Below are 24,308 nucleotides of genomic sequence, written 5' to 3'. Positions count from 1 at the left end.
CAATATGATCACTGTTGAAATATCTCTGTGTTCCCAAAAGGAACTAGAGAGAGGAGGGGAAATATAGGATACAGACATTTCCTGAGCTTTCTGACAACAACCCCAAGATGGGAAAGGGATATGTATGGGAAAATATTAGCTCAACTATGATAAATGAGAGAATAAAATGGGCATAATTCTTTGAGGAGAAAGAAGTATCAGGGAGAAGCCACCAAGTCTTGCCATCAGTCATAGGAAGTGTGAGCACCTGTTAAATGTAATCTGGAGGAGGCAGTCTGCAGTGGCCATTTAAACGTGTCTTGGACATTTTTTTCCTCTTTCCCTATTTTTCTCCTTCCCTTCCACCTTGTTCCCTCCCCTCCCCTTTCCTCCCTTCCCTTCCTTTCCTTCCTTCAATCAAACATGTACTGGTTATTTTTCAGGCACTGTACTAAGCATTAGGGATACAAAGGTGAATATTAAATAGTACTAGTCCTGGTCCTCATAATGTTTAGTCTAGAACAGTGTTCCCAACTCATGGATTGGTTATCTCCAGGGGTAGTACTTTTAACTACTTAACAACCTACCAATCAGAATGTATGCCAGTCAAGGTTCTAGAGTAGGGTCCTGGAAATCCACTGCTGTGCCTGTAGTTAACCTTATTGCGGTTGAACAGTGGAGAGGTAGGAGGTCCTGAAAGAGGGTCTGACATAGCCAGGACATTAGGTGAGTAAGACCATTTCCAGCAGGGATGTGGGGAGGGTGGTTGTGGAAAGTTCAGGGCATTCGCTATTTACCAGGTGGTAGAAAAGTATTAGTCATTTTAAGAATTTTTGCTGTTTAACAATGCTATGAATATGTAAATGAATAACAACTTAATCCTTAGCTCTATGTACAATACATGCGATGATTAGGAAAATTGGGCAGTGGTTGTAGTGAGATTATGTGAGTAAGAGAAGCTTAGTCTTGAGGAAGATGATTGACATTAATTGGTGATTGGGAAGGGGAGGATATTCAGACATGAAAAATGGCCTAAGTAACAGTGGAAATAAAGTCATATGCAAAATACCCTAAAGATACCAATGTATCTGTAAGTGTGGGCAGTAAGAATGTATTGTAATAGAGTGAGGTGTGATTGGGAAAAATGGAAAAATAGGTTGTTTGCAGCAAGGGAGTGAGAAAGGATATTGATTGTGGTGTCAATTGGGAAGAGGGAAACATATGCTGGGGTTAGGAGTTTAGTTCTGACAGAGGAGAAAAAAGAGGAAGGGGGACACTTTATACAACCTTGAAGAGAAAATGGTATAATGCGAGAGAAATATAAGGGAAAATATTCTATTGACTATAGAGATCCCGAAGAAGGGTAAGGCCAGTTTAAGAGGATACTTCAGCAAACCTGGTAGAGTTGATTAGGTCATGGACCAGGATCTAATAGTGACTGGAAATGAAAGAAAGACTTCAAACTGACAGATATTGCAGAGCCATGTGAGGAGTAAAGAAAAAGGAATTGATGATAACCATTGTACATATTACATCTTGAATATGATAGCTGGTTGTCTAAACATCCAAAGGGAACTGCAAGTCTCTAATACTAATTCCTTTAAAATACTAAATTTAGCCATGTAAAGATCCTATTTAATTTACAAAATAAGGATTCTCATTTTTGAAGACAAGGCAGTATGAACTGATAATGTTTTCAACACTAAGAACAAGGCTGCTATATACCAATAAAGAATAGCATAAAGCTAAATTTTTTATTGTTCATTTATATTAACATAGAAAATGTATGTGGCATGAAATCATGGAAAGTTACCTGAAATACGCTAAATTTTATTGTTTTTATTTTTAGTTTACTTTCTAAAAGTCATTTTGAAATCAAAGTTTTATCTTTCAGAGGTGGGAAGAAAAGCTTGATTTTTAACTGAGTTAATTTTCAGTTGTCTTCTAAGATAACAGGGAAAGGAAGCTTTAGGAGCCTAATTAAACTATGCATTTGCTCTAATTACTTTAGCTGCAGACTGCATGGAAACAAACGCAGCAAACAGCCCTTTCCCGTGTGCAGCAGTGAGGCATCTGAGGGTAGCTTTCTCCAACAGAGATTTTGAGTAGCACAGGAGGAAAGATGCTGAGACGCAAAGCCATTATCTGCAAGCAGTGGCTGCAGCCACAAATCACAGGGCTGCCGAAATTCCTGCATAGTGCAGAAAACATTGTTCATCGTCTATGATTTTATTTACATCTAAATGCAGAGAAAGCAATCATCATCACTAGCATCATTGTTGAATATCAAGGAAGGCACATTTTCATCAACATAATTGGATGTTAGCCCACAAAAACTATAGAGTTATTACTTAAAGGACAATTTATATATTGGGCAAGAATAATAGTGCTTTTATACTGGTTACTTTTTCCTCTTAGGCTTTATTTTCTTAAATAATGTCCATACTTAATGCAACAGTTTAATATTTAAGGTAAGCAAATCCCTACATCTACTATCTATTTTTATTTTAGTTAAGTGGAGTTTAGAATACTGATAATCATGTATGTGAGGAAGAAAGAAGAGTTTTTATTACTACTGACTACTCAATTAGTTAAACAACTGCTTTCTTGAAACAGGAGTCACAGGACACTCCTTTCAAAGGCAAACCCCTTTAAAGGCATATTTCTTCACGAGATAGAAACTGGTTTAAAAATACTGTGGCTGTGTTTGTTCATTTACCTTAATTTCCAGGTGTAAAATACCAGCTGAAATGCTTTTCCCTGCACCCCCTAAGCTAAACTGGCAAACAAATAAGAAATATTGCTGGTTGTATTACTTTTAATCAGTTTTAAAAATGTTTGAGATTCTTGGTTCAGAGCCCAAACTTCACAGAAATTATAACTAGATATGGAAAAGAACTTTAGCTTTTTGGGGTAACTTGTCCTAAATATAAAAACAAACAAAAAAAAAAGGATTAAGAGGACTCTACAACCAAAGAGTAGAACATTAAAGCAACCATGTGGTGAGTTCAGCCCAGATACAAAGTCTGGACTTTTTGCCTAAACCATCTAGATGTCTGTACGAGCCCTCCACTTTATTTTGCCCTAGGAAACCTGACCTAAACACTATTCTATATCATTAAGTTGTCCAGGAAGACGAAAGTTTAAATATATGTCAGACAAGCTGTAGCACCTGGTGCAATTCAGTAATGATGTTCTCTTCCAGACAGCTTCAGTGTTAAACAAATTTTAAAACTGAGATTTGGTTAACCTATGTAAAGAAAAAAGGTTATTATACCCACACATTCTCCCTGTTTACAAGTACTAATATTTGCCCAATTATTTTCTATTAGAGGAGATATAAAAAGTAAAATCCCCCTATGAAACATCTCACTGCATCTCTAATTCCATTTTGTTGCAGCAAAATAAAAAACTTTGAGTACAAATTACCAGCATTGTTAATATTTCACTGAAATTGTTTAAAATTGTTTTCACACTTCTTTTAAAAATACATTATCTAGTCCTAGAGGTTGACCCTAAAGTACAGAATGTCTTACAAAGTATTGTTTAAGAGTGCTACATAAAATTAACAAGTTTAGATGAACTTTTATAGTTTGCTGATATGAGAACAAAGTTTTCTCTTTACGATAGCATATAAACTTAAATATATAACAGTTTAAAAGAAGGCTGGAAATGACCATAGTGACATTTGTGTTTGTCAATAGCTCCCTTCTAAACTACACTACAAACCTCACTTTGCCAAATTTACACATCTTTCAAAATAGAAGAGAATCGAGTTTAAATGTGTTGGTTTTAATCAACAGACTGTGAAAAAACTTGCAACAAATATGACAAAGTTGTAATATCTTTATTATGTAAACAAGTCACACATAACCAGAAATAACACTAAGAATTCAATAGATAAGGTAAAGAACATGAAACACAAGATAATCTATTGTCAGCATATATATATATACATATAAAATATGTTTTTTTAACTCACTAGTAAACAAAAATGCAAATGAAAAGAATAGTGGAATACCATTTGATACACATTTTCAGTGATTTTTGAAAAAATAGGAATGCCCAATCTAGCCATCAGTGGGATGACAGGGAAAACTGATACAATATATTTTTTAAATAATGCACCAAATAGTTATACCCTTTAAATCAGTAATTCCATTCCTTGGTTTCCATCCCAAAGGAATAATTCTAAGCATTAAAACAAGCTATAGGTACACAATGTTCACTGCAGCATTACTTATAATTTTGAAAAAATAAAAACAACCTGAAAACTTCAAAGCAGATGGATGATTAAATGCACTAATACACAGCTGCCCGGAATATTTTACTGCATTTTAAATGATGTTTAGGCTCATCAGTAACACTATGGGAACATGTTATATAAGGGAAAAGAACAAGATGCAACATCACATACATTGCAAGCCTACCACTCTATATGGAAAATTCTACAAAGGCATGAGGATTTTAAAACCCATTGTTTTCAGTATTTTCCAAATTTTATATAACATGCAGTTTAATATTTTTCAATATATTTTAAAACATCATGTTTTTACTCAAAGCACTTGCAAATGTATTGCCTTGTTTTAAAAACATTTCTATCAAAAGCAAAGCTGGGCTTTGGAAAGACTTGTGAAATATCATACCTATTATTAAAATCTCAAATTATTTTATCCATTATCATTTTGGTTATGAGTATAGGGAATCTTCTACCTATGTGACTAGGCAGCTGAAACACATAGGTAGCAGGTCTAGTCAGGGCTTTCTCCGCATCCACATTCATTCTGTCTCTAGCCTCTTTGAGAAATCATGGCTGCTCCTAGCATCTGTGAATATACTGTCCTTACATACCTGTGGCAGCAGAGAGAATGTTATGATTGTTTCTAATATTTCAGGGACAACCAAAACCAATTTCTTTTTCACCGAATGGGAGTATCGGAAAGGAACCATTCATTGAAATATGTTTATTGTGATTCTGTTTCCAACAGAGAACAAATTCTTAAGAGATGTGGTTTATTTTATGATGCATACATTGCCTAGTTTACTTTTATATTTTATAAATAATATGCTTTGCAGCATCTACTCTAGGGCAAAGATGAACCAACATTTTATACTTTTAGAAAGGAATACCATGCATGCCTCACACCCCACTCCGTTCCCTGGGCCCAATTGGGTCTTTGCAACTGTGGTCACTCCTTTGACATTTTAATGAATATCGGCACATTTCCAAAAATCCTAGTGACAGACAAATGGAGGGGAGAAGAGAGGGGAGGAGAGAGTGGGAGACTGAGAAACACTTCAGGAGGTTGCACTTACACTCTAGCAGTTTTTCCAGAAGTGTGGGATGCAGTAGTTCTTATTTTTGTAGTGTAAAGTTGTAGACTGAAATTCGGCAAAAATCTTTTCTTGACGCGAGGGATGCGAAATATATTCTAGGATGTATATTCTGTATGATCCTTTGTTCTAGGTAGAAGCTTTTCTTCTAAAGTTTTTTGGGTTCGCTCAAGGAAAGAAAAACTTATTTTCAAATTCTCTTAAAGGTGCCTTTCAAAGCATCTCCCGCGAGAAAACATCACAGCAGTTCAACACTGGTGTTTTTCAGTAAGACTCCAATCTGATTTTTTTCCAACATGGCTGTATACTTTCCAGGCCCCCCAAATTTGTGCTTTCAGTCACCATTAATCAAACAGCCAGAAACACCATCTTTAGCCGACCTGCGTTTCCTGGGCTAGAAATGTGCTCTGATTAAAGGTTATATTCATTTCTAAGGCACCGCTGTTATGCCTATGCATTAGAGCCGCGGGCTTTGTCAGGGCTGGAGCAGGCTCAGGATTGCCTGCAGCGTGGTGGGCAGCAGGTCTGAAAGCCCTGGTCGTTAACAGTTTTCCAGGGGGATGCCCACACGTTCTCCCAAGACGCCCAGGGCGCTCACCATGAGCGGCCAGACTGTGACAGGAATAGGAAATTTATGTGGACAGGGAGAAAAAGAGGGTGCTCGGTTCTGTTCCTGGGTCACCGCGGCTCATGGATTTGCATGTGTTTATTACTACCATTAACAGCTACTTGGAAAGGGTTGTTTACAGCCTGAATGCGCGACAACCAGACCTCGGAGCTCAAACCGCGACCCAAGCCACGCCCCCTCGCCCTAAACTCCCCTCCTATCCGCCCATGTAATTCAGGGCCGCCTTCCTGCCAGACACTCCCATTGGCTCCCACCCCATCCAATGAGAACCTTGCAACAGTTTCACCTGGCTCCCATTTCCCAAATAAACAAACAAACTTTCCCGCTATTGTGCCAGCTCTCCTCCACCGAGCCGCTGGACAGGGTTGCGCTCTGCTCCCTCCCACAACCTCTAGCACCTTCCAGCCAATAGAGTTTGGTCCGTGACTCCGCCACCTGGCCGGATCACAGGCCACTTTTTCCTCCACCCCTCCCGGCCTTCTCCCGCCCTTCTGTGCTTTTGGGGACTCCTCTTTGGGCCTGGCTTGCCCAGAGGCCCCGCCTCCTCCCATAGGTCCCCCGGGACCCACAGGCCGGGAGATTCGCACAGACTGTCTAGGCTGGGTTGGAGGTGGCCCCGCCCCTCAAGCCTGCCGCCCCCTCCCGTGTACACTCCTGTGGACTGCAGCTCGCTCCGCAGCACTGTGCTGGTGTCTCGAGCTGAAGTGGCCGGCACGTGAGGCTGCGGTCACGTGTTGTTTTGCCCGCCGCTAAGTGCTTGGAGTGGAGCGGGCGGGGGCAAGGGCTGAGGTGGGAGGGGGCTGGGGCGGGCTGACCAGGGTAGACGCCCTCTTCTCCCCCAGCCCTCCCTCCCCAGAGCCCCCTCCCCCCTCACTCACCTTAAAACCATCACGCGTCACCATGGCGAGTTGCTCCTTCGTTCGAGACCGAGCGACAAGGAGACTGAGAACAGCAGCAACTACTGCGGTAGCTCTAGCTGCGACCACCCCACTTCTTTCCTTGGGAACCCCAACCGCACTCATTGGGACCGGGTCGTCTTGTCCGGGAGCCATGTGGCTCTCCACTGCCACTGGCTCCCGGTCACACTCCGAGTCCGATGAGGAGGACCTTCCCGTTGGCGACGAAGTCTGCAAACGCGGCTACCTGCGGAAACAGAAACACGGGCACAGGCGCTACTTCGTACTCAAACTCGAGACCGCGGATGCCCCAGCTCGGCTGGAATACTATGAAAATGCCAGGAAGTTCCGTCACAGTGTCCGCGCTGCTGCGGCTGCAGCAGCAGCGGCTGCCTCTGGCGCCGCGGTGCCCGCGCTCATCCCACCTCGGCGTGTGATCTCTCTGTACCAGTGCTTCTCGGTGAGCCAGCGAGCCAATGCAAGGTACCGACACCTCATCGCTCTTTTCACCCAGGACGAATACTTCGCTATGGTAGCCGAGAACGAGTCGGAGCAAGAGAGCTGGTACTTGCTGCTCAGCCGCCTCATCCTCGAGAGCAAACGCCGCCGCTACGGCACGCCGGGCGCCCAGCCAGGTGAAGAGCCGGGCGTGCTGGCGGCCGCAGCGGTGGTGGAGCCACCCTTCTACAAAGATGTGTGGCAAGTAATAGTCAAACCCAGGGGGCTGGGGCATAGAAAAGAGCTGAGCGGCGTGTTCCGGCTCTGTCTTACGGATGAGGAGGTTGTGTTTGTGAGGCTGAATACCGAAGTGGCGAGCGTGGTTGTCCAGCTCCTGAGCATCCGTCGCTGCGGGCACTCCGAACAGTATTTCTTCTTAGAAGTAGGCAGGTCCACAGTCATCGGTCCGGGGGAACTCTGGATGCAGGTTGACGACTGTGTAGTGGCTCAAAACATGCATGAGCTCTTTTTGGAGAAGATGAGAGCCTTGTGTGCAGACGAATACAGAGCCCGCTGCCGCAGCTACAGCGTCAGCATCGGGGCCCACCTGTTAACCCTGCTGTCCACTAGGAGGCACCTGGACATGATACCGCTCGAGCCCGGCGGCTGGCTTAGAAGGTCCCGCTTTGAGCAGTTTTGCCACCTCAGGGCCATCGGTGATGGGGAAGATGAGGTGCTCCTCACCAGGCGCTGCGTAACACCCCGCGAGCCTGTGCCTCACTCCAGGCGAAAAAATCTGCACCTGCCCAGATCGCGCAGGTCCAGAAGAGCAATTTCAGTGCCGGCCCACTTTTTTCGGCGCCTATCACCCAGTGCGGTGCTTGCCCCGCAGCCTGCAGAAGCCCCCAGGGACAGAGCTTGCCTTTTTTCTAAAACATCTGGTTCTGGTTCAGGCAGCTCTGTGGAAGAAGATAATCGTCAACGCCAAGAGGGTCAGGAAGGAAACACAGGCAACTACATGCCCATGAGCAACTGGGGCTCAAGAGGTGGCCAGGGCTCAAGTGGCCAAAGCTCAAGAGGAAACCAGTGCTTAGGCAGGGGGCAGGGCTCCGGAGGTGGCCAGAGCTCAAATGGTGGCCAGATTTCAAGTAGCAAAGGCTCAGAGAGCCAGGGTGCAGGAGGAAACCAGTGCTCAGGATATGGCCAGGGCTCCACAGGTGGGCACAGTTCAGGCAGTGGTCAGGAAGCTAGTGGTGGGCATGGCTCAGGTACTGGCCAGGGACCAGGAGATTGCCATGGCTCAGGTGGTGGCATGAAGTCTGGACTGGGCAAAAGCTCAGGAAGTGAGAAAGGCTCCGATGACAATGGTAAACATAAAAAATCTCTGAAGAAACGATCTTACTTTAGCAAAATTATTCAAAGCAAGCAACAGCAAATGCCATCACCTCCACCACCTCCACCTCCATCTCCATCCCAGCCAGCTGGAGCAACTGGTGGAAAAGGGAAATCTGGAGGAAGGTTCCGACTTTATTTTTGTGTTGACAGAGCAGCCGCAAAAGAATGCAAAGTAGCCAAAGAAGTCAAATATGCAGAGACCCCAGAAGGTGCAGCTTGTGGTCCCCAGAGAGCCAGAGCTTCTGTTGAAGATGAGGAAGACCCGTATGTGCCAATGAGGCCAGGGGTGGCTGCCCCTCTCGAAAGCTTTAGTGATTATATGCTGATGGCTCCTCAAAATGTTTCTACTTCAAGAAAGTGCCAGTCTCAATCCTCTTTTGAAGATTCAAGAGGGTACATGATGATGTTTCCCAAAGTGAGCCCACCACTTGCCTCAAGTCCTCCAAAAACACCTGATCCTGATAAAGAGGATGACTCTAAGGACAATGAGAGTGACAGTGATTACATGTTTATGGCTCCTGGAGCCGGTGCAATTCCAAAAAACCCCAGAAATCCCGAGGGGGGCTTTTCCTCCAAAAGTTGGAGCTCCTACTTCTCTTTGCCAAATCCTCTTCATAGCTCCCCGTTGGAACAGAGTGACCACAGTGAGTATGTGCCAGTGTTATCTGGAAAACTTCTGGGGAAGGGCCTAGACAAAGAAGCATCGTCTATTAGGGGCCCCAAATATGCAGCTTCAAAGCCTTCCATTGAAGGCTTTGAAGCTGCCCTTAAGTCATTCTCAAAACCTGGAGATGGGGGGTCACCTTCAAAGTCTTCAGATGATGGGTCCCCCAAGGACAAGGCTAAGAGACCTAACCGACTTTCTTTTATTACAAAAGGAAATAAAGTCAAGCCAAAACCACAAAAGCCCATACGTGAGCAGAGAGAGGCTGACAACTCTAGTGACTATGTCAACATTGACTCCAGTAAACGAAGTAGCAGTACACCAGCCCCTTTTACTCAAGGACTGCCACATTTGTGGGGCATAATTGCTAACCCCAGACAGTCAGCCTTTTCTCATTACATGAATCTTGAGTTCAGAGTGCCATTTCGAAATCCAGCAAATGTCCTCTCAAATATATTAAGAGCTATTCCAGGTGCCAACCGCTTCTCTCTGGACGGTGCTAGGTGGCCACTTCTGCCACTTTTTACCAGTGCTACAGGTAGCAGTGCTAATGAGGAAGGGTGTGAGTACATTGAAGTTATGTTCAACCCAGCAATGACACCAGCCTTGCCTTTTGCTGACCGTGCCATTCGCTATGATGCCGAAACAGGTCGAATCTATGTGGTCGACCCATTTTCTGAGTGCTGTATGGACATTTCTCTCTCCCCTAGCAGCTGCTCCGAACCACCACCTGTAGCTAGGCTACTACAGGAAGAACTAGATAGAAGACACCCACAAAGCCGTTCGCAAACTTTCTTTGCTTCCGCCAGAGCCTCTGTCTTGGCTTTCCCCACCGAGCGCCTGGAGAGAGACCTGTACGCCTCCTTAGCCTCCGCCACAGCTGTGGTCCTTGCGCCAACCTTAGCTACGGGCCGTGCTTTAGTCGCCGCCTCCGCCCTCACCGCAGCCCCGGGCCTGGGCGCAGCCCCCGCGGGCTGCGAGCCGGACGCTGGATTAAACTCTGCCTATCTCCGCTGGTTCCAACTTGTTGACAATGCTGCTGGTGCTGAAGCTGTAAGGGGTGCCCAGGTTGTTGCCGGTGGCTCAAACCCTAGAGCCCCAAACCCAGCTGCAGATCTTGCTGGCGGTGAGAACGAGGCTGGTGGGGGTACTGCTGCAGCTGCGGCTCCCACCCCACCATCTCACCGCCGAGGGCCGAGACCCCCCGACAGAGAAGATTCTGACAACAACACTTACGTGAGAAATGACTCCGCCAGACCTGAGGACAAGTAGTTCGACTATCCCCGAAGAGGTTGGTAATTTTAGAATTAATTTCCCTAAAGTTGATGGTTATTGCTTAATGAACCGATGCGCTATTATGTCTACGGTGTTTAGGAAAAGTGAGTTAATATTTCATTAGCTGATGCCTATTTAGCATGGAAAATAGAAGTCAGTTTTAATTATGCATGTAATACCCTCTGATGTTTGCAGAAAAACTTAAGTTTTAATCCAATCATTGCTGCTTTATCTGCAAAGTACCAATTATCACTTGTAGCATGATGATGCTTTCAAATATCCTTCCTCTATCCTTAACAATTTATGCAAATAGGACACCTTGAATTGAATCTCATGAACTTATTTTCAAACCAACAAGTAAAAGGTGTTTTTCTACAAATACCCGTAGTTAATTGCAGGAGTTTTAATAAGAACACAGAATATCAAGTAGTAATAATCAACTGTTAGCATTTAGGAGAGAATGACTTTCTTCCCTGAAAGTTACTTTTTAAAAAGTAGTCATCCTTATGCTACTATACTATGATTTACCAAGAAGATTAAATCTCAGTTGTTACCATGAATGTCTAGGGAGAACAAAGCATAAATAATTCAAAGCAACAAGTGATTAAAAGAAGAGCATATTTGGCTCCAGAATGTGTTTTTGTGTTGATTTGTTTTGTTTTTACACACAGGACAAATTGCCTCTCTCTATTAGTGACAGGCAAGTCACCTTCTCTGTGCTTTTTTATCTTCATGTAACTCTCCCCAAAGGGTATGGTGAAAGTTTATAATGGGTATGAATATTATTTCAAAGGTTTAAAAAAGGATTTAAAACATCTAATTGGCGTGTCTTTTGGGAAATCCAGGAGAGCAAGATGGTAAGGCTGAAGGAAGACCTGACCTTAAGGGCAGCCTACCTGGCAACAGTGAAGATTTTTAAAAGGGTTACTTCTCCAAAGGAAGAAATAAGGAAGAGTAGGAACTATTAGAGTTGAAAATAAGACTTTGAGTAAATCTGTGTATGTTGTGCAAGGTTGTTATCAGTGTGTCTGGAGACATTCTCAAGAAATGATTTCAGAAGATGATGTCTCCATAGTTTCAAGTGCCTTCCCTCTTTAGTAGAATGTGCTGCTTTCGCAATGAAGGAAAGGGGTGGACTGCAGCAGTTTTCATTCCAGTAGTCAGTTTAGTGAATATTTTTGCTCTGCTTGCTTTCTGGAATGCTTTTGTGATTGGATCTCTGCCCACTGTGCTTGATCAGGCAGAACAAGTCAGGGACTGATCACAACAGTCACCTAACAAGCTTCCTATTTAGTGCAGGTGTAACACTCCCACCCCTTCTCCCCCTGCTTTAGAGAACTTGCCATACAAATACTCAAATTTGCAGCACAGACACATGAAGGAGTGATCATTAAAAGGCCAAAAGGATGCTTTGGCCTGCCAGAGGGTTCCATTCACATGTCCTTTAAATTTGAGCCCCTCTCCATACATGTGCACAAACATGATCATCCCTATTACCCAAACCATGCATTTAAAATATAAATTCTATTTTCAAGAATTTAATTCATAATCAGCTTTTCAGGAACAGATCTATTTTATTCTCTAAAGTACATCTGAAAATTGGTCTCAAGTTACTATTTGAGCCTAACTGCTGAAGACACCCTTTGTGATACTGATGTAGGTGTTCCATAGCTACCTGTGTCCCTGTGGTATCTTGGAAAGAACAAGTTTTCATAAGAGGTTTGTCTATATTATCCAATATTTTTATATCAGTAAAGATTAAAATTATTGAAATCTTCTTAAATAAATCCTGACTTCCCAAGGATTATACAGATTCAATTATCATTATTTTAGCATAAGTTACTGATTTATAAATAACTTCACTTGACTTTGTAGCTATTTTAAAGAGTTAATGTTCTCTAAATATATTGTTCATTGAAGAAATTCCTAGCTTTACTTTTATTGAATGACTACAGCAAGGAGGCTGTGTTTCACAGAGAAGTTGGGGCTTAGGTTGAAACAAAAGAATGTATGTAGAAGCACTTTGGAACTTTAAAGCACTTTACAAATATATTTTTATTTTGTTGTTGGATTAACAATAAAGCAAAGTTTCAACAGTTTAATTTAGTTTGTTGCAAAAATTGTTGGTCCTGAGGATAATTCAGGGACATAACTTACTGACCTATTTAAAAGGAAGGATATAATAGAAAAAACTCACTGCAGGAATTGACTTGCTACCATTTTAATGTAAATAATATGGCAGAATGTTGTCTGTGAAGTAATAACAGGCTGGTTAATTCTGATGTGTTTTGAATATAAAGCTGTAGAATAATTTTCATCCATTTTTGCTTTCTCTTTACCATCCTATCAAACATTTAAAAATATAGTTTATATTAGAAAACAAACAAACAAACAAACGCCCTGGCTTATGTGGCTCCATGGACTGACAACTGGCCTGCAAACCAAAAAGGTTGCCAGTTCAATTCCCAGTCAGGGCACATGCCTGGATTATGAGCCAGGTCCCCAGTTAGGGGTGATTGATATTTCTCTCTGTCTCTTTCTCCTCTCTTCCCCTCTCTCTAAAAAAATAAATATATTTTTAAAAAGCTTTAACAAAGGAATAAAGGAACGGTCTTTATTAGCAGTTATGTATCTCAAAGGGTGATTTTAATTTATGGCTAGTGCTTAAAACAGTACCTGGCACGTAGTAAGTGTTGTACATGAATTATTATATAACTATTATCACTGTTGTTATTGTTACTACCTTTAGAAAGGCAAAGCTAAATTCAAGTTCTTTGTTCTCAAAATCCACTTTTCAGTTAATCTTTACGTTCATTTAATGTGGTTTATATGGTTGTTCAGAGCTGGGATCCTTATAGTTGGGAACTGTTTCAAACATGTTAAATATGGTGAGACTATAAGGCAATCTAGAGACTATAGATTTGTTCATGTAATACAAAATTAATATATAATATTATTTACCCACAGTCACATTGCATATAAATAGGTACTTTGTTCAAGACAAATAGAAAAAAATCACCCAGAAATATAATCTGAACTTGACCATTTTATAAATGAAGTAATTTAAAAAGTGTGAAGAGTTCCTATTTTATACACATGGGTTATAATCATTAGCATGTAGGAGGAGAATGTAGTTTCTTATATGGTTTAGTCTAACTCTTGGCCCACATATGAATTTTTGCCTTTTTTATTGTTATATCTGGTGTAGAATTTGAAATGACTTAAAGTGAAAAATTCACTGAGTTTTCAATTACAGAGATAGGTGAATAAGGACATCTATGGGAGGAGTGAGAGAATTGGTCAGCCAAATTTGCAATGTTATGATAACACTTGGTATTCAAAAACAAGGAAAATTGTAATAACTACCTTTTGAAATTTTAGACACTTATTAACATGAAGGAAGTGCAAGCTTCTTTTCAGTGTACTACTGCCAAATTCTCATCATAAATTTTAGGTGATGAGAGCAAATTGTGTTGCATTGGACTTATTATAAATAACTAAAGTCTCCGTATATCAGAGATTTCTCAGTCACCATTATGGGTCACATATTTTTGGCGACATTCACCTTCCCCCCCAAAAAAAATTGACAGTTGTTTGTTGTAGGGATATTTAACCTATAACAATTAAAGAGAAATTCATTCAATTAAAGTTAACTAAAATTGTTGGCAAACATTATCCATTTGTGTTCATTCTAACAGTGGCACTTCCCATGGTAAAAATGTGGGTTACCAGCAAAACATTTCTAAGCAAGGACTAGGACTTTAATTGAGCAGAGCAGAATATCAAACATGCATAAAAACCCAAACAAGATCTCTTGTTTTCTTTTCCCTTCTTTAATTGCCAAACATGAACTAAAATACTTGAGTCGTTGATAATGATCTATTGTGGGAATAAACTTGGGCTTCTTAGAGTGACCCCCAATTTTTTGTGTTGGAATAGATGAAGGTAACATAGGGAGAAATATGGAATATTGTGTGTGATTTAAAAGGGACTGTTAAATTGTCAATTTGTTGATTGAGGGAATGCTTTACAGTTGCATACTACCTTATAATTTGCAAAGTGCATTCACATTCATTATTTTACTTAGGGACAGTAGGTACTGTAACTGAAGCCAGTATTAAGAATTTCAAACAGGTTAGTGACAGAGCTGAAAATCAAACCCACACATCTGATTTCAAGCCCATTGCTCCATGCAGCTCATTACACTGCCCTTCAATCAAATGTTCAATCTGTTCTTTTCCTATTGATGAAAGATAATTATATAGTCAAGGATTGGGAAAAATTACAAGTTTTTGTGAATTTGGTAGTTGCGATTTTTTGGTAATTCATTCAGAGTGTTATAACTGAACCATCTGCCAGAGCTTGGATAACTTTCATTACATTGAACTGTTGGCCATGGCACTTAGAATAAAATAATTTTCTGAAATAGAAATAGCATGTGTATCTATTTGGATCCCATGGAAACACTGAATGGGAGAAAAGTGTAATGAGGATGCATTCAGTAAATTTCCATTAATGGTCATGTCCTTAACTGAAGGTGGGTATCTTTGGTTTCTGTAATAATTTATTGACATTGCCAGTTATAACAAAATTCTTTTATTTTTTATTATTTTGTTTTTTAAATCTTTATGTTTTACAGTTCCAATTATTTCCCCCCAAAATTCTTTTAATTTTATTTTTCCATATTTACAAAATCTGATATTATAATCTAAACAATCACAGTGGGCAAAAACAGGATAAAGTGAGAAGGTAGGGGGAAAAGTGCTGTAGAAACAAATGTTATTTATTTGTTTAAAAAGTAAATTTGCTTTTGGCAGTCAGGCTAGTATATTTTAGAAGCCTTGAAAATCAAATCCTCTCCTTGGGACATAAAAATCCTTGTTTAAAATTAAATCATTTTGTTTATCATCTTTTTGGTGCTTTAAGTATATAAAAATAGCCCAGACATTTTACTGACAATATTAGAAAGTAGCTTTTGTAAAATGCTTAATTAAAGCTTGCAGTGTATTTTGGCTAAAAGGTGCTGCCAGGCTCTTAGATGGTAAAGATCATTTACTGGAAAACATTGCTTGGTCTTGAGTGAGAAATGAGAGCTGAAAAAGGGCACTTTTCATAATTATGTCATGAATATATTACCACACACTCAGTTTTTACCACACTATCAGATTGTTACTTTTAAAGCTATTGATAAAATTTCCAGGATAATGTGCTTGCAATATGAACTTAAAATATATTCTCCAGCAGTTCTGCAATGGTTATTGGTTACGCAGTTATGGGTCTTACATTTACATCTTCTTTTGGCAATGTGGGCTGAACACTTGAGAAACAGGGAATTTGTAAAGATTTTTTTAAAAATGTAAACCTATATCCTATTTCATTTTATTGTTTTATATCCTTTTTTATTGTTGTTCAAGTACAGTTGTCTCCATTTTCACCCCATCATGCCCCCCATGCCCCACCCATCCCTGCCTTCTACCCTTGAACCTACCCCCTTTGGCTTTGTCCATGTGTCCTTTATACACGTTCCTTGATGGCCTTTCCCTTAAAATTCCCCATTACCCCTCTCCACCCTCCAGATTTGCCTTCTTTTAAAGGATACCTTAGAATTTCTGGGTGAAGAGTTAATTCATTTTAGAATTAACGGAAAATGTATACTTAAATATTTATTTTGTGAAATGAGAAAGTTATTGCTATTTTTCTCTAGCTTCCTGACACCCCTTTCTTATTGGTTAGGGTTGCATTTGTTTTATTACATCTTACTCTTATGTGCTCTTGGCATGACTTGTGTCCCTAATTTCAGGATAACATGCCCTTTCCTGCTCTCCCACTGGCTGAAAGCATGACGGCCACTGTGAGAGTCCCGCGGAGCCCACAAAAGACTCATTTTGCCCAAATATTGCTTGCTTTTAGTTCACAGCCTGCAAAAACAACATTCTCTGCAGGGCTCCGTGCTCTACAGGTCCAAGGCTATGTTGCCTGCTCTACTCTTGCTTGCTGGCACCAAGGCAGGTGGGCCAGTATTTAAAGCTATTTTTTGACTTATTTAAACACATTTTATTATATATCATACTTAATGTATAGTTTACAATGAAAATGTAAGCAGAATACAATGTTTTGAAAACACAGAGTGCTGCTCCAAGTCATGTTCTGTGATGTCCTTGTTTGCCCAAACTGTTGGCTTCTGAATTGCTGAGAGCACTAGTGATACAGCCATGCCCAGAGCGCGACTTTGTCTTCTAGGACTTTCTCCTAATTATTGACACCAATTCCACAAGTTTTGAAAGCTGTTTTCACGGTTCAATTGATCACACTCTCTTTGATGTTAGCCAAGCCTTCTGGTTTTACTGAGTATTTAATTCTCCATAAATTATAGTCACTTTAGCTAGTTTTCACGATTTATATAATTTACCTCTGTATGATTAATAATTTCCTATTTGTAGATTTGAAAGTTAGAATATCAGTGAAGTCTCTATCTTTAAATGTGTCTTGAAAATTATTCACATGCTCACCCAAGGTGCTTGAAAGTTTGACCAATGAGTGTGATTTTTAACTCCTGCTTTTTCATAAGTCGTGCCTCTAGCCTTGAAGGCATAACAACACAGTCCTCTCCCTCAGAACCCTAATCCCCACCCCATGAAAGAATCCTAATGGTGGATGAAACTCTTACCATAATTTCCTTTCGACTGCCACCTTGCCCCCAATTATTTCAGCAGCTTGATTTTCTGAGACACTATTCCTATTGCCATGGGTAGAAAAGATATTTTCCTGGAGTCTCAAGTTGAAACTTCAGATATGTCTTCCCACAGAAATGATGTTATAAGTGCTGGTTGGGTGTAGTCAAAGTAGTTCCTCTTGTTAGTTCAGGAAATGCATAGGTTTAATATAGGCATATATAGATTAAGCTATGAATCTATTCACCATTTATTTGTAACCTTGTCTCTGTGGTATAATGTATTTTGAGTTTCAACTAAACAATAAGGCTTGGAATATGTCTCTTTTGTAATTTGGAGACTGCCTAGATTAGAATTCTAGGATCTTGCATTCTTTAAGTCTGCATTAGCAAGGCAGCATAGTAAAGTAGCCTAAGTGTGCATTGGGAGCTAGTGGAAAAGTTGACCTGAGATGAAAATCTGTAGCTGAACCCCAGCTAGTTTGTATCCAGATAATTAAGACTGAAATGAATATATGATCCAGGACATGCTAGTGAAGGGCAAGTGTGAAACAACTGAACTGACCTTTGAAGAGATGAAGGTTTACAAGTATCATCCATTTCCTTATAGATTCTATTGTCTAATCTGTCACAAACTTGTTGCCATCATGGGAAGAAGCATATATGATGATCTGATCTATGAAGGAGACAATAGGAATGATTGGCATTAGAAAGACTAGCAGCAATTATTGCAAGTATTCATTCTTGAAAGACAGCACTTGAATTTTTATCTAGTCTTAGAGGATCATCCTCCTATACATTTATATACAGGGCCCAGAAAAGTATGATGATCTGTTCTTATTGGGGAAAAAAGAAACTATATATTAATATAAGCCCAAGGCAATGCTGAGTTAAATAATATAATTGTATTATTATACATTCATCTTTGAGATATATGCTTCCATTTCTCTTCATTTCCTTCTGCTTCTTTGTCTTCAAATGTTTATTTGGTTGCCACTGCCTGTATGATCACTGGTTGTTTGCAATGATAGCATGTGGACTAATAAACAGTGAGGAATTTTCAAAAGAACTTGAAAAAATATTTTTTGACTTGTAGGAACATTGGACTTGAAAAGATAACTAAGTTAATTAGATAGGGAAAAATGGAAAGAGAATCTATTCTTATAGTTTTGGCTTTCCAGGGTCAGGGGAAGGAATCATTGCTGTTTTGTACTTCAAACTGTAATTAGAGGCATGCTTATGATTTATATAAAGAGGCCTGGAATGCCATGGAGAAACTGCCTCCTTGACTCACGTTACAAATTTCCAGGGATATTGAAGTCATATGTGCTTTATTATTGCATTAAAGATTAATGTTCAGGTTTATATCATTATACAAATTGAAAAAGAAAAGTTTATTTGTTTTTGAGAAGAAAATGATACCTGCCAGATTATGGGGCAGAAATAGGAAAATGTTTTGACCATTCAGAGTCCATTGAGGTTTTCTCTCCTACAGAGAAGAATTATTTGAAGAGTATACCTGTGGTTAAAAGGGAAGTAATTAACTTGTCATTAAAAAGACCGTTAGTTACCAGGAAAGTAGAGATATCAATAAGGTCATTATTTATAACCTGTCCATATCAAGTGGAAATAATACATCAAAAACAGACCAGATGATTAAAAGCATTGACATTTGATAAATGATATCAAAACAAACAGAAGGCAGAAGTAAGATGTGATTGTCAACTCTTTGATATTCATTTTTCAGACTGTTCCTGAATTGCTTACCTTTGCCACCTGGCAAGCTTCTGAGTTACTTCCTTATTCTTTGGTATGTGGTCAGGGAATGTGGACTTATTTTAATATTGGTCTTAGTGGAACAGGATTATAAAGGTGAATCTGTGGCTCAAGTTCCCATAATGCATTTCAAAAGCAAATTAAATTACTTTGTGATTATCTGGCTTTGGAAAGCATTGTTCCTTTCTACTAGCATGGTTAATCAAGAGTTCACAAGTATATTTGGTAAAGTAAACTTGAAATCATACCACCTAGATTTACTATATTATCAAGTATTCACTCAGTGCTCATGCAGGTGTTATTGGAAAGCAATTGAAATAGGAATCAAATTTTAGTGGAGCTTCTGTCATTTAAAAATAGTAAAGAAGAAAGAAAAACAACTCTGATAACAAATGGTTCTAGTTTCAACTTTAGTATATTGTTGATGGGGTAGTTACATGGAGCTTAATTTGTATGTTCTGGAAAAAAACATATGAAATTTAATGTATTATATAGATTAGTGAGAAATTCTCTTTCAAGCACATGCAGTATGCTATATATGTTAATATAATTTCATATGAAAACAAAGTAGTGCCCTGGCCGGTGTGGCTCAGTTGGTTGGACAGTCATCCAGTAACCAAAGAGGTGCAGGTTTGATTCCCCATCAGGGCACATACCTAGGTTTTGGGTTTGGTCCCCAGGGGGCAGTGGTCTCGGCTAGGGTACATGCGATCCCCAGTCATTCAGGACACAGCCAGTCAATGCCCTTCTATCAAATGGATGTTTCTCTCTCTCCCTCTCTCCAAAAAGCAATGAAAAAATGTTCTTGAGTGAGAATTAAAAAAAAAATAAAATAGAAAGGAAAAGAAAAGTAGCAAACTAAATTAGGTGCAATAGCTTTCTATTCTTAAATTTCTGTTAAAAACATATAGCTGATAGTAACTGTAAAATTCTTTAATGGTAGGTTAGTCTAATTTTGCAGTAGATAATTGAGTTGCTAATACATTCATTCTCACAGTTAACCTTTGGCTATCACAGACACTTTTCATCTTATGTAAACTTGATTGATACACAGAATCTATAATTTCCTAAGTCCACTGCTGACAGAAAAGCTTAGTACCTTTACTAATGTAGGGTGTTTATTTTTTAAACATTTTAATATGGAGGAACAGCCCTATGCAATGAATTATGACTAATAGCCACAAGTAAGTGGGAAGGAAATAGTGACCTTTGATGCTTTGTTGAGATGCATGTCTGTTACATGTTTTAAACCTCTAATGAAAAAATGAATATGCAAAGTGTATACCAGTAGTTTAATACAAGATCTTGTACTCAAAGCCTACTCTGGGGGATGCTTTCCATTCATTCTTTTAGGTTGGCTGTAATGAAATAGAATACTTGGTACTTTGTGACCTGCTCTTTAAGTAACACTAGCATCCCATAATCAATTTGCTGACCATTTATCCCCATCTCTTCTCCAGTTAAGTGCTTTCTTCAGCATACCAGTCACCCTTCCTTTGCCCCACTCCCAATTATGCACCCTCTCAATAAGCAGAAGTCCAAGAGAATAATGGCATAAGTTCTTTTTATTAGACAGATGGGGATTTCTATCAAATCTCCTTTGTGTGTATGACTTTGCTCTTTTAGAGGAAATTCAATGATGAGTCTGGATACTATCACCAAGGCTGTGCTTGAACCCTTTGACATGTGCTACATAATGTGGTGAAGGCATAATTGAGTATGTAGGAGAAAAAAAATTATCTTTGCCCAATGCCTGGCTCACTTCCTGGCCCAAGTGAAAGGAAATAGAATAGCGCATGCATATGTGTACAAAGCTGATACCCACCACAAATGTCAAGAGTGGCAGCCTGAGGTCAAAAGTAGTAACTATGGTTGTGTCTTTGCTGGGCCTGTCCTGGTGTTTGTTATAGACAGTAAGCAGAGTAAGGCAAGTCCATGCCAAGGCAGTCTCCTCATTGTGGCCCTCAAAAACTACTAGTTCAATTTTGACTTTGTGTTCTTCTGTTTTGGAACAGGGTGGAGGTGAAAACACTTGATACTTTAATTATGTAACTAACTTTTGTTTTATTATCTCTTTCTAGAGTGATTACATCGCCACAAAAACACATTTTGGAAGAAAAGTGATGCTTATGGAGTTTCTTTGTCTACTCCAGATGTGCCTAAAAGAAAGAAAAGTCAGAGTCTTCTGAATAGAAAGCAACCTGAATTTCTAAAACCTACAAGTGGATGTAGCAGATGAATGATCATAACAGATCACTAGTACTGCTGCCTTATGGAACCAGTGATTTTTGAATTAGGATATTTACTCTGTAGTTGGTTCTAGTTTTCTAGTTTCCTTCCCCAAAATGTCTCTTTGAAAGGAAACAAATACTGTAAAAGTGAGCATCTCATAACTCCCCTTTTTTACAAAAACATTATTTACATATGTATAAATGTGGCCAATATCAATTTTATTGATGTATAATACTTACATTTAGTTTTGAAGTTGAACATTCTTTAAACAAGAGCAGATAAAGAAAAGTTATGTTCATGAGAAGGTAGGTAGGATCTGGAATTTTTTTTCTGTGTGGTACATATGGAAAACATTTCTTGATCAAGGAATTAAATGTCAACTGAACTGTTATCTTAACGGGACATTTCCAATATTTTAAAGGCAGTACCAAAGGACAGATTAACTCACTTATTGCCCATTAGCAAAAATGCAACGTTCCGTTCACCTTAAATGTCAGCTAAATTGATATCTTAGTTTAGCATTTCCAACATTGTAAATGCCAAATTGAGGAACAGGTAATCTCTTTGTTCACATACAACACTGGGATGTTCTGCTTACAAATCAATTGAACATTTCCAAAGACCAATTTTTTCCTATTTTTAAACTTATGCTTCCCCTATAAAATAAGTAAAGTTCTTCAAAAGTCTCCTCATAAAGCCCCTTTATGCCTCTCCGGGCTCCCTACTTTCACCCTTCATTTTCCCCCTATTTTTGGCTTTCTCCTTGCCACACATTCCCCCTCCTATGTCCAGGGCTCTTTTAAATATATCAGTTTCCTATATTTAAGAAATCAGCATGCACATATCAATCATTATTCTGACTAAAACTTAAGCCAAAAGGCACGCAAGACCTTGTTTCTCTTTGGACAATTAGCCTATGTCAGATGTCTCAAATTAAAAAAAAAATCAGAGCAAGCTCCCCTCTTTTGGTTTTGCTTGCCTCTGATGGAAACTGAAGATTTTAGGAACCTGGACCTTTGAGAACAAGATACTAACAGGTGGTGATCACAGAGAATAGGTACAAAGGTCTTGAAGCTTACTTAGAGCTTTGTTAGGTGGTAGCACGCAATTCATGACTTGTACCACCACTGGCAAACCTTATCAGTCCACAGGTGAGTATCAGTGTCTGTAGAAGTGTGCAAGTGGTAGTATGTGTGTGCACGTATTTGTGTGTATGCACACCCTTGTGTACCTGTGTACATGTGATTGTAAATGTACCTGTTGTAACTGTTAAAACAATTGCTTTGCATTTAATGTACAACTTTGAAATAGGGTAATATTTTCCTAAAGTTTTTCACCACTCTGTTTTGATGTCTTTGAACATGTACTTCTACCTTCAAGCAGACTTACAGTACATGTTACTAAACTAACTTTTCTGAAGAACCAAGTTGACTTCTCTTATTTCTCATTGCCTACCAAACAAAGGGATGGGGGGGGGCTCTTTGTATTTTCCTTGTGAATGACACTGAGGAGAGGATGTGGCGGTAGTATCAATCATTACTCCAGTTACTGGTCACTGCTAAGGCATCAGTTTCCTCAGTTCCTTCAGATTCTTCTTTTTTTTCCAATCAAATAATATAGTGTGGCTTTTCTTCATTATGATAACCATGCAGTCTTTTAGGCAGCCATTTTTCAAGCCTTCTGTCATAATTTTATTTTCAAGTATAAAGTCATAATCGTTCAGAATTGTGGAAAGAAAGACTATTTGGGGGAAAATGGTATATGACTTTATTTGCATATTTGGTGCAGGGGCTGCCACCAGACAAGATATTGTACAAATATAATACTTGCTGAATAAATAATTGGCAAACCTCATATACAACAGTACATACAAATAGAAACAGGTACAAATAGTCACAAATACAGCATAACAAATATGCAGTCTTTTGGACACTACTTCTTAGTTTACAGACACAACTAATTTATTCAGTATTGTGCTGGAAGAATCTTTTTGGAATATGTGTACCAACATATCACTTACTTTCCAGCTACAAGTTTATGCTGCTGTTAAGAAAAATCAGTGGTGGAATGATTTTTTTGTGGGGAGTGACTTCTACATTTAATTTGGTATCAGACATAACTCACTTGGCCAGTAAAACCTAAAACTTAGTTCCAGTAATTAATTTCATTTGCTATTTCTGCTTTACAGATCTGCTTTAAGTTGCTTTAGCTTTGTCTTCCTTTGTAAATACTCTTACACTGTCTTTTCTTTGTAAACATCTTGTTTGCAGTTTTGGGAGACAACCTTGCAACTCTGTATAGTGTTTATATATATCAGACTTGCCTTTCCATAGAGCTACTTGCAATAAATGTGTTCATAAAAGTTATTTGTTTGTAGACTCATTATTTTTCTTAATAGTGTTGTCCCTATTTCGTTATAAATATATTTTTCTGCTCTGTGGTGGAATTGACTGCATTTTTTCAGAATAAAGCAGTTTGGATATTTTAGGGTTTGGGTTAAAGTCATTGCTTAGAAATGAGGCTTTTTATTAGAGTTAACACATCAGCTCATGATTCTCCAAATATGGAGGTGATACTAGTAGAAGTTACTGAATTTCTTAAAATTGATTTTTAGAAAGAGAGAGGAATGTAGGGGGGAGAGAAAGAAACATTGATTTGCTTTTCCATTTATTTATGCATTCATTGGTTGTGAACCAAAGGGTCAACGGTTCAATTCCAAGTCTAGGGTACGTGCCTGGTTTGCAGGCCAAGTCCCCAATAGGGGGTGCATGAGAGGCAACCACACATTGATGTTTCCGTCTCTCCCTCCCTTCCCCTCTCTAAAAATAAATAAATAAAATCTTTTTTTAAAAAAGAATATATTAGCAAATTATATTTTCAGCCTTATCAAAAACCTAAGGTTTAAAGGAACACTAGAAAAATAGTTGCTTCGTGATTCTTTCTTTTCCCACTCTTGCCACACAGGTAGGCAGTGAAAGTAAACATAACTTAGCAGCCAATGCTTGCCCTATGATCAATGGG

General features: G+C 39.4%; 1 protein-coding gene across 1 annotated transcript; it reads left to right on the top strand.

Annotated features, from left to right (window-relative positions):
* The first annotated feature begins 6,841 nt into the window (after positions 1 to 6,841).
* IRS4 (insulin receptor substrate 4) lies at positions 6,842 to 23,604 on the top strand. Its single transcript, XM_024551638.3, has 2 exons — positions 6,842 to 10,625; positions 21,137 to 23,604. The coding sequence occupies exon 1, from the start codon at positions 6,842 to 6,844 to the stop codon at positions 10,604 to 10,606; it is 3,765 nt and encodes a 1,254-aa protein (XP_024407406.3). The 3' UTR covers positions 10,607 to 10,625; positions 21,137 to 23,604.
* The last annotated feature ends 704 nt before the right edge of the window (positions 23,605 to 24,308 follow it).

The sequence above is a fragment of the Desmodus rotundus genome, chromosome X, assembly GCF_022682495.2.
Source record: "Desmodus rotundus isolate HL8 chromosome X, HLdesRot8A.1, whole genome shotgun sequence".
NCBI lineage: Eukaryota > Metazoa > Chordata > Mammalia > Chiroptera > Phyllostomidae > Desmodus > Desmodus rotundus.
This window is presented reverse-complemented; position numbering and strand designations above follow the sequence as displayed.